The sequence below is a fragment of the Anguilla anguilla genome, chromosome 17 (assembly GCF_013347855.1).
Source record: "Anguilla anguilla isolate fAngAng1 chromosome 17, fAngAng1.pri, whole genome shotgun sequence".
Classification (NCBI taxonomy): Eukaryota; Metazoa; Chordata; class Actinopteri; order Anguilliformes; family Anguillidae; genus Anguilla; species Anguilla anguilla.
Window position 1 is genome coordinate 17,177,916 of NC_049217.1, and position 16,572 is coordinate 17,194,487.

At 43.7% G+C, this 16,572-nt stretch overlaps 1 protein-coding gene across 1 annotated transcript; it reads left to right on the forward strand.

The window, feature by feature from the left end:
- Nucleotides 1-238: 238 nt before the first annotated feature.
- Nucleotides 239-15,602, forward strand: LOC118217114 (sterile alpha motif domain-containing protein 14-like; the record flags this gene model as incomplete). Its single annotated transcript, XM_035398923.1, has 8 exons — nt 239-409; nt 2,501-2,819; nt 3,456-3,555; nt 3,762-3,830; nt 4,189-4,348; nt 9,603-9,716; nt 11,564-11,719; nt 15,077-15,602. Coding segments are annotated over 8 exons (1,245 nt in total), but the record flags the coding sequence as incomplete, so codon positions are not given.
- Between the last annotated feature and the right edge of the window lie 970 nt (nt 15,603-16,572).

The window sequence follows — 16,572 nt, forward strand, 5'->3', positions numbered from 1 at the left end:
ATTGGGTTTCATTTTAGAAAAAAACTACATCATTTGTGAATTGAGAGCATGTTTATATTTTTTGTATTTATGTTGGGGGTTGCATTGTGAAAGATGTCATTCCAATAACAGTTTCTATTTTCAAAGTGTGTGTGTGTGTGTGTGTACTCTTAATAAACATATTTTTACATGATGCAAAGTACAGACCGGCGTACACTGGGACAAATACAAGCGGTGTCTTACCTCGTCTTTGTGACGCCGTGTGTTGTCAGACCTAAACGAGGCCGTCCCGGAGACAGAGCTGCTGGACAACAGCATACAGAAGGGGCGGGCCCAGCTGTCCGTCAAGACGCGGCGACATCGGCCCTCGCGCTCGCGGCTGCGAGACAGCATCAGCTCGACGGAGGGAGACGAGAGCCTGGAGAGAAAGGTGCGGTGGAACAGGACGTCAGACGGCGATGTCCATCCCAGGCATACGCAAATATGCATAAATACAGCAGTCACTCTACTTATGGAGCTTCCTTGAAGGCGACACCGACCGAGACTTGGTCATTATGTCATGCAGCCAGCGTGTTAGTTTCTGGCAGAAACTAAAATGTGGGAACGAAAACTGACAATAAAAAATGTTACCACGATAATGGAAAAATATTGGGCTAAATGCATTAAAGAAAGTGATTTTCTTTAATGCATTTAGCCCAGTATTTTCCCATTTTCCATTAACGTGGTAACATTTTTATTGTCAGTTTTATTTATCTCACGTTAGTTTCTGCCAGGCTTATTGCACACAAATTGGTAATTAATATTCTGAATGCGTCTCATACGTGCATAAACTAACGCTAATGGAGATGATGCGGACATAGCCTACTGTAGCAAATCAATGCTACGAGGCCCACCGCTGAACACGTCTGCAAATTACACACTGTAGCCTAATTAGCAGCCAAATAACGGGAGAAATGTGAATTAATATTATCCATCCAAAGAGTGACACGAGTATGTTGATTCCCACAGAAGAATATATAATAACGGGAAAAAGAAGCTGTCACATAAAAGCAAACTATTCTCATATGACAACACTGACAGATATAAAGGGCCTTTTGATCAAGAGTGCTTAGAGTGAGAAAAAAACTGTTTTACATACACACAGTTATTGCACAGAATATGAGGATTCACAGAAACAATAATAATACAAATATTTGTTTGTTTTTTAATCAAAGGGGCACACTGGACACTTGGGGCAAATGGGGTCGATGTTCGGGCACCCAGCACGCCCCCCACCCACACACATGCCATATGGCGGGTTCACTGTCAGGCCACCTGGAAAATTATCTCAGTGCCTGGCAACAGCGCTGCAGAGCATGCTCATTGGCTGTAAAGAAGTTATACACTCCAATTAAAGATATGGTTTTCCTCACCTCGTTTGGCAATGGAAATGCGTTTTGCTGTTGGAGTTACCCATTTTGAATCAATTTAGAAATAAAATTCAGCAATAAACTCCCATTGTAACATCAACTCTCAGGATTCGGTCTCAGTTCAGAATTTCAAACTTAGGTCTCCATCTATGGTCCTATATGTAATAATCACACCTTTCCCCCATCAAAACTAGATGCTGCCACTCACAGGCAAAAAGCAGGCCTAGCTCTATTTAAAGATCTTTACATAGATGACACTTTTGCTGACTTCAACATCCTTTACCATACATTTACATCAGTTACAACAGTCTGACTTCAACACTCTTTAACATACATTTGCATCAGTTACAGTCTGATCTGGTTCCTTACTTCCAGATTCATCACTTTAGTACAACTCACAGCCCATGCTTTCCTAATTTACCACCAAGAAAAGGATTAGGCTAGATATCATTTTACAATCCCCTACATATCTTAAAGGTCTTATTTCTTTTATCTATGACACCATGTCATTTAACAATATAGCTCTTAACAAGATTCGGGCAGACGGGGAGGAAGAGCTGGGAACAGGTATTCCTGATGAAACTTGGGATGAAGCTTGAATGAATGGGACATCAAATGTTTGCTTGGGTCTTATTCAGTTTAAGGTTCTCCATCAGACTTATTATAGTAAAGCCAGATTGTCTGAAATATACTCCATGGTTGACAATACATGTGATCGCTGTCACCTGGTCAGGGCACACCAGAGTCATATGTTTTGGTTGTCCTAGGAAGGATACGGGCAGCTGTATTCAAGATCCTGTCTGAGGTTTTTGACCTATATATGCAACCTAGGGCTGAAATGGCCATTTTTGGGTCTTTAAAAAAAGAAAATCACCGTAAATAATGCCTGTTGATGTTTCAATTTTTTCTGCAATATAAAAAAAGAAAAAGAAATGCAATAAGCTGTCAGAGGCTAAAGGGTAAACTTTTTGCATCTAAATTCTAGATTTTTTTCTGGAAAGACATAAAAGCCTTCACTAAGTTCTTGCCTTTCTTTTTTGTGTGTATGTGTATGTGTTTGTATGTGTGTGTGTGTGTACGTGTATATGTGTATGTGCGCGTGCGTGTTAAAGTCATTGGACAGCCCCATGCACTGTATGCGCTCCCCGCTCCACTCTGCACTGCGTGGCTCCTCCCCCTCCCCCGATTCGCTGCTGCCCTCCTCTCCCGCCCCACGGACCGCCTTCACCTTCGACACCTCCCTGGTCCGCCGCAACCCGGATGAGGACGAGACCCCGCGCCCAGCGCCCCGAGGGCGCTACAGACAGCTCACAAACGCCTCTTCCCAGGAGGCCTTGGGCTCCTCGCCCACCAGCTCGCCATCGAAGTCCTGCCCGAGTACGGATAGCTCGCCTGTCTACATCCGCCGGGCTCGCCGCCCAGAGAGTGAAGGTCAGAGCCAGCTTCCACCTGGGCCGCCCAAAAACTTACCAAAGACCCATCTTAGGATTGTACGCAGCAGTACGTTTAGTGTTAATCCAACTATTAGAGAGTTTCTATGAGCTCAGATGGGGTCAAATGCAAGCTATCTGAGTAATATTGTACACCGGCAGAGTTGATGTTGCTGTGTGGTTATAAATGTATATGCAGCATCTGTAACCAGACCACTTTTTTACGGAAGTTTCTAGAAAAAGTGATGTATGGCCCCAGGGCAGTTAGCTGAGCACAGGATAACCCTGCCAAGACAATGACCTTTACATGACCCTTACATCCCTTACATGTCCATCATAAACCTGCTTTACATTCCCACTGCAGTACCATCCAGCAGGTACTGCTGAAGGTATTCTATTCAAAGCTGCAGCAATAAGATTCTTCAATAAAAAAATAAAGTTAGCAAATTGGTGAATTATCTGGAATTCAGAATCGTGAAGGAATGCTCAATTTATTTCACAAAAGATCTTCAAAGTTACGGTTATACCTATGGGTAGGGAATCAAACAATCAGAAGACTTAACTCAGTAACGCTGTAGTGGTGATTGTGGAAAGACACAGGGTGTAACTGAGACTTTGTGGTATTGGGGGGGGGCAGTCCTGGTTACAGATGACAGTCAGGACACCAGTCCAGCTGAGCCGGGGAGCCCCACGGTGATCTTCGACAAAAAGACCAAGAGGAGATTCCTGGACCTGGGGTGAGCCTCATACCCTATACCCCACAGACTATGCGCAGCTTAGTACATTCACGTGGACGACAGTTATTGCGTTAAATGGGGGGTAACACACGAGTGATTTACTTGTTTGAAGCCTTGTGTATTTTTTTTTTGAGTGATTAACTAATGTACTGGGAATTGATTATTTGACAAGGATTGTAATTTGATCATACTTTTGTCTTCATAAGGGTCACGCTACGGCGTTCCTATGGGAAAGTCAGGAAGGAGAAGATCAACAGATTCAGTATGGGAAGCCGGTGGGTTTCCTCTCTGACACACACACATGCAGACAAACATATATATACACACACATGCATAAGTGTGCACAGGCACACACAGACAAATATATATACACACACATGCGCGCACATGCACAACTGCGCGCGCACACACACACACACACACACACTCCTCTGCCTTACCACACAACTTGTCCATTATGATCAGCACAGAGCCTGCGATTATTTTGCTTCTCTGGGCTAAATATGTAAAGGTTGTAGCAGTGTGTGTGGGTGTGTGTGTGTGCGTGTGGTGCAAATCGCCCGTCTGCTCACACGTGCCTAATGTTTGCCCATGTAACCCCGCCCCCCCACCAACACTGCGCTCCGCCCACAGGGAGCCCTCCGAGAGCCCGTCTCGGTCTTCGGGGTCGTCGTTCGTGCCTTTCTCCTGGTTCACAGACACCACTCGGGGTTCGGCCTCCTCCAGCAGCACCCCCTCCTGCTCTCCCAGGACGGCCTCGCAGAGTTGCAGCCCCCGCAAGTCCAACTCCCAGGTACCACCCTCCATTTCACCCCCCCCCACCCCCCGGGTGCTGCACGTCCAGCACTTCCTATCTCTCCTGGGACTATACCCTCCCGCTCTAGGGAATTACTGCTCTAAGTATCCTGATCTCTGCACTTGTATTTGCACGGTTATCTCGCTCGGGATAAGAGCATCTGTCAGATGCCTGTAAAGTAAATAAAGAGCAAGGCCTTCTCATTTCATTCTCTGAGGAATTTCCACATGGGTACCTTAGCCAATACTCCCTTGGGTCTGACAGTAAATAGCTTTGCAGAATGAGTCACCAATTAGCTTCCCAGCTGTGGAAACAACATGCCATTTTCCATATGGATTTCTTCAACTCACAGCTTTAAAAACAACACCATTTTGTTTTGTGGAATAATTGGCTGCATTTTCATAGTTGGACACAGAAAGTGAGAGCTGGTCAGTACACTTTCCTACCGTGCGAGTCAGTCAACACGAGCAATGAACCAGCCTAATCGCTCCATCAGTACTGTAGATAACCCTTCTGAGTCCCTCAGGACCAATATTCTTGCTTCCAAAACCTCACTACTAAGGCTGCAACTAACAATATTTATAATCGATTAACCTGGCAATTATTTTTTTGATTCATCGATTAATTTGTTTACAGAATGTTTACATTTGTTTCTGGGAATATTAAAAAATGAATATTCAACCGCAACTAAGAAGATGAAAGTTATGAAGCAAAAACATGTAAATATACGCTATAGTAACGTAGTGACTACGCGGTCAACGTGCAAGGCCTGTGTTCTACCCAGACCAGTGCGATTCGGTCTATTACGCTCTAAATAGGACACAGATACACAATTTGGAGCACAGCCCTACTAAAAAATTAGATCCAACTAATCGATAAAGAAATTTGTTGCAACAAATTTTTATCGTCGTTTTTGTTAACGTCATTGATTAGTTGTAGCAGCCCTACTCACTACTACCCATGGAACATGGACTGCCCAGGTTAACGATCAACGTTCTCACATGGTTTCCTCAGTGTTGTAGGAACATTAATTTGTTTGCTGGGTCTGTCCTGTAAGCCTGAGTGTTTCCCAAAGCCTCAGACCTGAGATATTCTGCATAAAATCTGTTCAGTGCTGTTCCCTTGAAGCCCATTGCTGCAGCATACAGCCTCTCTTTCAGGTAGATTTCAAAAGTTTGGGCTGTAGACTCCGGACAGCCTATAGGGAGCGGCGACAAATTACCAAGCATGTGTTAAGGCCCATTCGGCACATATCCACGGAACTGGTTTATTCATGAAGCAGGCGGCAACAGCCTTTGTTCCTCAAGCAACCTTGCTCTCATCAAAAAGAAAGAAAACCTTCAGAAATAAGGAAAAGGTGCAGGTAATTGTGACGAACAGCTAATGGAGACAGTTGGAACACTTGGTGTCACTTGGCCATATTTTTTCAGGCTCTTGCATATACCTTCTCATTTTTGAGTGCCAATGACAATCCAGTCAAATACTTGGCTTTATTCAGCCTAATGCATTTGACAAAAGATTTGTTTTTGAAGGCTTAGCTGCTGGGTGGCTCATTTGGTTTAGACACCACGCTGTAGAGCATGGATGAGGCCCATGGCCTTGGATCAAAATCAGGGCCATGCCAGTGCCAACTATGGCCAGTAGCTTAATTGGGTGATGCACAATTGGTGATTTCATTGCCCAGTATGGGAGGGTTCCATCAGTTTGGGTTCTGCGTTCATCACTATCTAGCGGTCCTTGCTGGCCTCCTGCTCGGTTTCCCATGGATACGAAAGGTCTTCCTCCGATTCTGCTCTGTGGGAGCTTAACTGTGGGCTGCAGTGTGAAAATAAGTAGCTGGCGACATCACGTTTTGGAGAATCGCGAATGTCTTCGCTCTGCTGAATCGGCAGAGAGGTTTGGCGGGTGTGGTTGCAGATGATCAGCCATTCCAAATTTACCACAAAAAAAACCAGAGGGGTGTGTGTTTGAATGGCTTCAGACAGTGAACATCCAATCATATCTCATACATTTTCATGTGTTTGCATTTACATTTGTATGAATTTATAAGCTTAAAATGGAAGCTACAGCGGTATCCTTGCTGAGCAAGGGTGTCCTCTATGGACATGAATAATTCCAAGCAAAATTAACATGAGGCCTGTCCCTTTAATAACTTAGGCCTCACAAAAGAGACAGTAAGATGTAGAGACTTCAGTGGCCATTTGTTCCCGACTTAGACATCAGTAGAAATGTTCTCGCAGCTCCTAAGTAACTGTGTTCAGCTGAGTGCCAAGGATTTCGGAAGCTGATGGATTTTTCTGGTGTTGCACCCACAGAGAGAGCTCAGCAGAGATAGTTTAATGGGGAGGAATTGGAAAATCACTGGAAACATACATCACTCCGAGGACTATAACAGTATATTCAGAGATCTTTGCCGTTATCTCACATGGGATGTAAAAAGCTGTGTCTTGTTCCACACACAAAAAAAAAGATTTAAAGGAAGCAGACTTAGGCCTAGTCTTTCCTCTGAAGGAAGCTTATAGTCCTGTAATTGTATACTTTTTCAATCTATCAAATTCATCAGCAATGTCTTTCTTATGACCACTGGAAATGCAGCATTTGCATCAATCTTCAGGCTTCAAACAATAGCATTTATATGTGCTAGCAGCGAGCCCTGGCATTCTGTGTCACCTCATGTATTTGCCCTAGAATTTTTTTCAGGCCTGGTGGTATGCACCGAAATACCCCTAAACAGACACAGCAGGCTGGGTAGCATATTGGGACAGTGGGGTGGTGCAGCAGACAAAAATTATATCTACTTTCAAATTTATGTTCAGTCTTCCAAGACTTCAAATGATCACAAGCAGAGGATGACTTAATATGCTGCATTTATTGCTTAAAAATAAGCCGTGTAACCTATGCCACATTATAATAAGACATTAAACACCCTTCTCCACAGTCCCTAGTTTAGAGTTAAAATTATTTCAAGTTTCTGATGTACTGCAGGCACTGCAGTCAGTTGATTCCAAAGTCTGCCGAGCCTGATGGGTTTGACCCATTTTTATTAAAAACTGCAGTGTGTGCCACACCAGAGCCTGTCACCCACATTTTTCATTTGTCATTCAAGCTATGTAAGGTAGCCTATATGAAAGCAAGGTTTCTTTACACCTTCATTGAAACCTGGTGATCCATCTGACATGAACAACTATAGACCGACCTCTAACGTCTCAGTTTTAGCTAAAATCCGCGGAGTCTTCAGTTGCATCTCAGATGAAGCCGTCGTTGGATTCTCACCATATTTTAAATGACAGACTGGTTTCAGATCTGAACACAGCACTGTGACCATGACTTGGAAAGTCATGAATGATCTGAATGCAGCTATTGATAGCAATTCCACCTGTGTGGCCCTGTTTATTGATCTCACTGGGACTTTTGCCACTATGGACTCATTACGAAGCACGGAGACTGAATCAGTTTACAGTAATCAAATGATATGCCTATTTTTGATTTTTTTTAAAGATCTGAAAAAAGGTTTTTCAGATCTTATTGAACAACTCTGTTCCATTTTATTCCAGCCAGTTTTGCAGATGACAGTGCTGTTCTGGCAGCCTGTGTGAAGTGGTCAGGATTGCTGGCCTTGGTTTGAGAATTAAGGCAGCGGCATTAGCATGCAGGGGAGCCACCCACAGCTGGCACAACCTGCCATTCACAGACCTGCTTCACTGTTCACTGGCCCACATCCCCACTCTGTTACCACGGTAACCTCGCATCCATGGACAACTTTAGTTAATGACATCATAAAATTAGATTTGATGCATTTATAGAGAAAGCCATCACCATTAAGGCATGTAGACATAAAATAGGATCCTATGGGTTACACCCACTTTTTGAAAGGCTTTGAGGAGCAATGCCGATTGTACAGTTTTCAGTTGATTGCCAGATGGAAGATTTTTTAATTTCCTACTGATTATGCAGACTTTGCCCCAGTTTTATCAAACTGATAACTCTTTCACCTCATTTGCGTGGCTATGTACACATTTCTAAAGATTCTGTTCCATTTCAGAATTGATCATATTTTTGTGAATTACCCAATAAAAAATGATTTCAGACCTATGTTCTATTGGAGCCCAGTAACTCGGCTCAGGAAGAGCAACACGCACATCTAGAGGTACCTGAAAAACACTTGGCCTTGAATCTGAGAAAACTGAGGAAGTGTAATGCCTATATGCAGTTGGATGATGGAAAACAGCATTGTGCATTTCACTCTTTGACATGTTCACACCGATGCTGGCCTAGTTCGCTATGCACAGCCCACATCAGTTCAGAGCGCAGGATGTCACACAGCAAGCCGCCAATCAAATGCTCAGAGCCTCAAAGCAGAGGGGGAACTTTGACTTTAACTGAGCACTCTCGCCTTCAATGCAAAAATCAAGACTGCAATATCTGGAGAGCAAGGCTTTTGAGCTCTCGCCGCATGCCAGTGGTATCATCTTCTGGAAATTAAGTGGTTAAATGCCCCCGGGCTGCTTGCCTTACGATAATCGCTTTCTAACAGGTTTCATGTTCGCAGGGCAGCCAACATTTCTGCTTAAATACAACAGTTGAAATGTACAGGAAGGGGTCTGTTATCTGCTGTAGTCTTTCTTTGTGATCTTCAGCCTGGCATTTGAGCGTATCTGGAGCAACAGCAGTCACTTCCTACATTACCGCCCATTGCGAACCAGGAAACTTGCAGGTCTGCAGGTCTTGTTTAGCCAACCCTAAACCCTAACTCATAATTCTACAGGTCCTCTTTGGCCAACCCTAAACCCTAACTCATAAAAACTCTGCAGGTCCTGCTTGGCCAACACAAAACCCAAATTATGTGTATATGGAACGATAAGCAGAAATTTCTGCTACTCTGCAAGTATCTACAGGCCAGGCCTACTGTAGACCTACAGATATGCAGCACTCCAAATGGTTTTCAACGAATACAACACAAATCACCATTTTTACAATTCCAAATTCAAATTCAGTATACACTGTCATTAACTGTAGATAGGAAAGAGGCCCCTTCTTTTGAAGAGGCCAGGGCCTTTGATCATAATGAGAAGGGCAATATTTGGAGGCTGTGAGTGACCGTGGATCAAACAACTCTCCATGAGAATACTGCGTTCTGGATATGTCCCTCTTTAATCTGTGAGCCCCTCTCTCTCCCCCCACCCCATCTCACTCTCTTTCTCAAAATACCACCTTCTTTTTTTCTGTCCCTCTGTCCACCCTGCACCCCAAGGAGTCCACGCTCAGTGAAGACTTCTCCCCTCGAAGCCCGCGCGCGTCCAGCGGCTCAGCAGTGGAGTCCCGGTCCTCGCACCCGTACCACACCCTGTCCCAATCTTCAGATGAGGTGAGAGACCCACGGCCAGCCCCTCCTGTCCAAGCCCAACTGTAGAGTTCTGCCATGCCCCACCCCATCCCGCCAGCCCCGTCCTGCCCTAGAGACCAGTCCGAATCCCAACCTAGAACCCCACCTTTTCCCATCCTAGAGCCCCGCCCACCCGTCCCAGGAGCAGTGTGGTGTAACAGGTATGGAACTGGATTTATAACACAAAAGTTAAGTTCTATTCCTATGTAGAACACCACCGTTGTAACCATGAACAAGGAACTTAACCTGAATTGCTTCAGTATACAGTATATCCAACTGTGAAAATGGATTTTATGGAAAAATACAAAAGACTTGTGTAGGTTACTTTGGATAAGTGTGTCTGCTAAATGTTTTTATAGTGAGTGACTCCTGAATTGTTATCTCTTCATTCAGAATGGACAAATTCTGCCCTCAACTACCACAACACCCTCATCCCTCTGTTTTGGAGAAAGTAGCTCTCAAAATAGATGTAAAAACCTATGCAGACTATCTTAAGGGCTTAGGGGAGTGTTTGCGCCCATGCAGATAGGCCCTCACAGTTTGTTAAAGCCAGGTCCGTCAGGCATGGCTGCACAACAACTGGGAAATCAATTATTTCTGGAAAATTCCTCTCTCCCAGCCGCCTCGTCTTCCACGTTGGCCGCCCTACAGATCTCGTGAGGCTTAAGGTTTCTCCCTTTAACACCTTGGTGGGGGTGGGGGTGGGGGGGGGGGGTTCAGCACATGCCCCCAACCCCTCATGCATCTGGCTGCTCATTAGACCCTAGACATCAGCTCCATTTTACAGTAGGATGCCCTGTCCGTCACCTGGGATAAATTTAGCGTGGCTCCGTATGGCAATTCAACACACTGCCAGGGCCCTACCGGCTGAAACAGTACAATCATAGGAAGTCTGTACATTATGCCAGACCCAGCAAGCCAAGGAGGTTTCATTACCACCTGGGCACAGACAGAGGGGCAAACATGCGGCTTTAAAAGCAAATATCGACTTGGGGGGTCAATCGTTGTATAACGTGCGTTTGTAATTAACATCTAAGAAGCACATAAGTAGATGTAGGCTAATTGAGCATATTGTCACCCTTAATCATAATTAACATCATAGCACTGCTGATCAGACCCGTGTTAGCATTATTTTATGACCCAGACAGCCAGTCTTTATTATCAAATCGACAGTGATAGTACAAGTATGCCTTTTGGCGTTTCCAAGCTTTTTCCTAAACAAGACCAGGTCAAAACCTAGTAAATGGCTGGACCAAACCGGCCGACCAATGGTGCAACTTCATCACTCACTCAGTCACAGACATTCGCGTTTATAGGACTGGCCAAATATTGCGGTCCAGCCAAAAATGGACAACAGCCAGCAATGCAGAACCACTCCCACAAAAGAACGGTTACAAATGGGCGGGGCACTGTGAGTAATGATTAAATGGGTGGGGCATTATGACTTGGCTAATTATGAAATGGGCGTGTCAATATCTAGAGACTGGATGGAATACCCAGACACCTCATGTAGGGAGAAACATGGATATGGCAACTATTATAATTCAATTCAATATTCTTTACTCGCATGAATATGCAAACATTATGCAGAGATTTGCTTAACGTAAATACTGCCAAAGCCTTATATATAGCACATAAAGAACAAAACGACAAAAACACATTGAAACCAATGTATTTATGTTACATTAAATATCATGACTTGTTGCCTATTGATAGACAGATTTACAAACCAATTATTGCTCCAAGTACTTTATTATTTATTAGATATTAGCACGTGAGGATATTGACTATTATACAGACGCTAATCGCTAATGTTTGTGCATGCGCAGCCCCTGGACGAGCCGCTGTGCTTGGTGTCAGCCTGGAACACCCAGCAGGTGTGCCAGTGGCTGAAGGGCCTCAACATGGAGCAGTATATCCAAGAATTCACTGCCAGAGACATTGACGGAGAACAGCTGCTGCAGATGGACGGGACCAAGCTCAAGGTGAGAGGAGGAGGGATTTACGGGGGAAGGCGGTGGGTGGTCGTCCATTTGTCCTTCTTGTCACTCATTGGCCTGGTTCCCCAGGCTAGACTGTACAGTGTGGGTTGTGCTTCAGCAGGTTCAGACTGAATGCCACTCAGGAATAGTGAGGACTGTGGCACATATGGGGGGTGCATCCAATTACTCCTCAATCCTCACCTCCTTTCTTCCACTCCACTCCACTTATCTCCTACCCAAAAGTATGTTGAGGAAAGGAGGTGAGGAGACAAGTTTGAAGCTGTTTCGCCAATACAGTTCTGTACGCTTTGCTCGTCACATCCAACATTGAGACACTGGAGGGAGGGAGAATCGGTTTCCAGGGCATGAAGGAGATGAGGCGGTAGTGGAGGACTGGAAGATTCCTTTTTTTGAGTATTGGGATGCACCTGGGGCCACTTTACCTCCATCCTCTCTGAGTATCTGAGCCCTGAGACTAAAGCAGGTTCAGGAGGAAGTCTCACTGCAGCATTTGCTGCCCTGTTTTACTCCTGCGGGTGCTAGCTTTGACCCAACAATGACTGTCATGTCTTCTCAGCTGTTAACTGAATATAAATCTGGATCTTGCATCCCTTTTAACATGATCTGTAACAAATTAGCTTAATTGTTGTAGGGAAACTTCAGCGCTTAATTAGTAGCCCAGTAAACCTGATTATTTATGTCAGTTGCCAGAAAAACCAGGACACACAGGGATACAGACCAACCTGATAAAAGCATTAAGAAATTCATACAACCCAGTTCTAATCTGAGAGAGACACCTAACCATCCTGCGAAGTTTGATGCTTCTGCTGTATGATTCTGATTGTTTTGCTGCCATCTGCCGGTCAAGAGGGAAAATAAAATGAAGAGAAGCTTTATATTGTTTATTTACGAGGCTTAAAATGTTTGTTTTCAAATGTACATTTTTAATGATATATTATTGAATATGGCTGCCACGTGCCAACCAATATAACTGAAATTCCTCCCAAGATTTGGAGTAAAGCTTTCGGGTACAATTCTTTAAGGGAATCACTTAAGCACGTAATTATTATTTTGTTAAATGTTTTAAAATTATTCTCCAGCTAGCAAAAACAGAAATAGCCTTCGACTTTATTTCACATCTTAGCCTGTGACGTAGAGTAAGGGACTCCCTGCTCCAACTATTCTCAATTAGAGCAGCAGAAGCTGTGATCCGCCTGAGTCGTAGCGGTGTACTAACGACCAACAGTTTAGTGAAATGGTGAACATAAATTAACTGCTAGCTAGCTATATGACTCCATCGTTTTTTATGCATCATTATTACTACCTATGTATTTTATTTGTGTGACGTTTTGTAGTATTATGTGTACGGTAACTTATTTGTATTATAGCCAGTTATCAAATAATGATGTTGATCACTCGTACTGTAGCTGGGTCGCTCGGATACGTTAGCGTCTATTGGCTAACGTAATGCAATTTCAGTCAATCGGTGGTCATTGACTATCTATAGCTGCTGGTACACATTATCAGAACGTGACTGATACAGACAGTTAACCGCGTCAGAGAACAGGATAGCAAACTAGTAAGAAGGCTACCTCGGCCATATTTCACATGTATTCAGATCAGTTAACGCTAGGTTTCATTCTGCCGCGTTTGCGACTGTAGCTAAACGACTAGCAATGTACTGACTGGGCAGGAATAGTGGTCATCAGCACCATGTAAGATAGCTAGTTTGTGAATGCTACCCGTAGATTTCTTCTTTCTTCAGAAAATTTCTGGTCTGTAAAGTAGCTTCACCTGCAATGCTACTGTGAGTTAGATAACGTTACAGTATCTCACCAAGACATCTGTCCAGTCCTCTGCAAGTTCTCCTCAGACCACAGCTCAATCTCGTGCCGTTCCCGTGAATTGCTCTCCTCTTCGCCTGTTTCTGGTCCCTTGGACGCCTAACAGGCTCACATCTGCAAGGCTGTGGTCCTTCGTATCCATAATTCATTGTAGGCCTATATTTGACCTCGTCTGTATCCACAAACGTCGAATGCTTTTTACGGCGCGCTGTAGCCATTCACCTCACTCGAAGACGGGTGTCCAATCTTTTCCGAAAAGGGCAGGTGTTGGTGCAGGTTTTCGTTTTAGCCCAGCACTAACACACCTGATTCTACTTAACAAGGTCTAGATGGCCATGATTAGTCAATTAGTTAAAACAAGCGTTGTAGTATAGGGCTAAAACAAAAACCTGCACCCAAACCGACCCTTTTCAAATAAGATTGGACACCCTTACTCTAAGGGTTCAATCACTTCCGGGTTCTTCACCTTAATCACAGAGATTTGAATCTCTTTGCCTTAATCAAGGTTTGTGCTGGACGTGGCTAATTACCTTACAAAATCGACTCCCATCATTCGTTTTGTTTTTAATTTTTTTAATGCAATGCAAAAAATGCAATAAAATAAATCCAATCCCCACATTATTTATCTACACATTATCTTACTGGGGGTGCTACTTTAATGCTGTTAGAGGAGGAGAAAAAACTGCATCCAGGTTAAAGAGTTTCAATGTAAACCTATACACTTGGGTAAGTGTAAATCACTGGTATTATGGTGACTGGGCACCATTGCATCATGACTAGATCAGCTGACTTTTTACACTAGAACCCACCTGCACATGAAGGTGGAGAGGCCAGTACTTTTTGGCAAGCTAATGCAAAAAAGAAAGGGTCTTGCTGGGATTTTTGGCAGGATTTGGACAGGACATCTGTATTTTTCTTGTAAATGGCACCTGGTCTTTAAGGACTGTTTAAAATCTGCAAACATAACCATGCTCATTACATTACATGACTGGATTGACTAGAACAAAGGAAAAATGAATTGAATTACTTAAGTATATATTTATGTCTACCATCATACATTACATATGTGTCCTTGATGTCTCATTTATTTGAGCTCTATGCTAAATACATAATGTTACTGCATGCTTTATGTTCTTGCTGTTATCCCTGTTTTTTGCAATTGTATTTGCCGTAATGTCCGCACAAGGCGCTTTGCTGTCCGCTAGATGAATACATGTAAATTTAATCTTATTTTCGTATTTCCTGTAAGTTGTTTGAGGATAGTTTGAGTGTAGTTTGAATAATAATAATAATAATAATAATAATAATAATAATAATAATATAGCACCTTTACAGAGCCTAAGGCTGGTTTAACACAGTTGGAAAAACAAGGGATTGTATGCACAGAAAGCAAAACAGATACACAGGACAGTAATACAGAGTACAGAGTAAAATATAAATACAAAAAATACAAGGAAACACAGTCCACACAACATCCAGCGCTCTTCTGTTTGTCTCTTTCTGCGCGCATTCACAGGGTCTGGGTGTGAGCAGCTCCTCGGACCGCAGCGCGCTGAAGCGCAGGCTGAAGGACATGCACGCTGCAGCGGAGAAGGAGCGCAAGGCCCTGGACAAGCTTGAGAGACAGAAGGAGAAACAGCGCAAGAAGGACCAGGAGCAGCACAGGAGCTAGGAGGCCACCAGATGGGGCCACTGTCCCTCTAGTGCTTTTCTCAATCTCAGTCACACGTGCGTGAAAACACACACACAGACAATTGCGTACAGATGCACACACACACACACACACATACCATACACATACACAAATGTACATGCAAGCACACGCACATACACAGGACACAGAAATTCTCACTCATCATGAACACACTCAGACTATAAATCATAAACACACTCAGACTGCATACATAAATGTAAATGCAAAGGCACACACATGCTTAAACATAAGGACACAGACATTCAGAGAGAATCACTGAATCATATTACGGCACAAATAACCCCCCCCCCCCCCAAGAAAAAAACAGCTTTCCTGGGCATGTCTGAAAGCATACCGAACTGCAGGACTTGCAATTCTCATTCATATTTCAGAAGCACAATGTGGTGAATGACCAGATATCTAGATATTTCATTGTTTTTTCTTCATTCTTTTCATGTAGTGCTGGTTGCAAGCACGAAGAGTTTCTTTAAAAGGAAAAAAAAAACAGATCCTGATGAACACTACTGAAGTGGAAATAATGTCTTACAAATTACTGAAAAATGTCTTCTGAATGAGAAATTCTCGCTCCTAGGCTAGCAACTCAGAGGGCAGTTTGTGTGCAGGGGTAAGGGCTACTTGAAATCCACAGAATGGAGCAGTGGTATTAGAGTCTAAAATGAGAATCCAAGAGGCACCGGGTGGATAGATGCTATTAAGTGCTTCTCAAAGGATTGTTTAACCAAACTTTAATCTGACACCCTGTTATTTTGAGCTAAATGCTAAAACTGGAATAATTTCTTGAGGGCATTGGATATCTGAGTCAGTACAAACCACCCCCCCCCCCCCCCCCCCCCCCCCCCCCCCCCCCCCCCCCACCGCCGATTAAAGTTTACAGGACTGTCAGAGGTCCCAAAACTGTTTTGTTGTTACTCCTGTTGTATGGTTGTCTTCAAGATTTTGCTGTCGTTTTGTCCAAAAAAAAAAAAAAACTGCATTACATAGCTCTTAACACAAGAACAAGCTGAACACATGGCGGTGCCCTCAGTCTCTTCTCATCTTGAACACAAACAGGCTTGATTGGCAAGCTGAGTTCACATTGCCTGTGTTCTGTTTTCCTCTTCTGTAATAAGGTCAGTTTGACCTGCCATTTTCAGGAAGACGCACAGCAAGTATTTTTTTTGACTGATGACACGTGAATAACCTTTTCTGAGAGTAGAATGTGATAACTTCAGAGCGTCAGGGGCCACAGTGAAACATTTTTCCTCTCTGCCTCTCGATCAATATTTTCGCATGCAATAGGGAAAAGAATGCAAACAAAT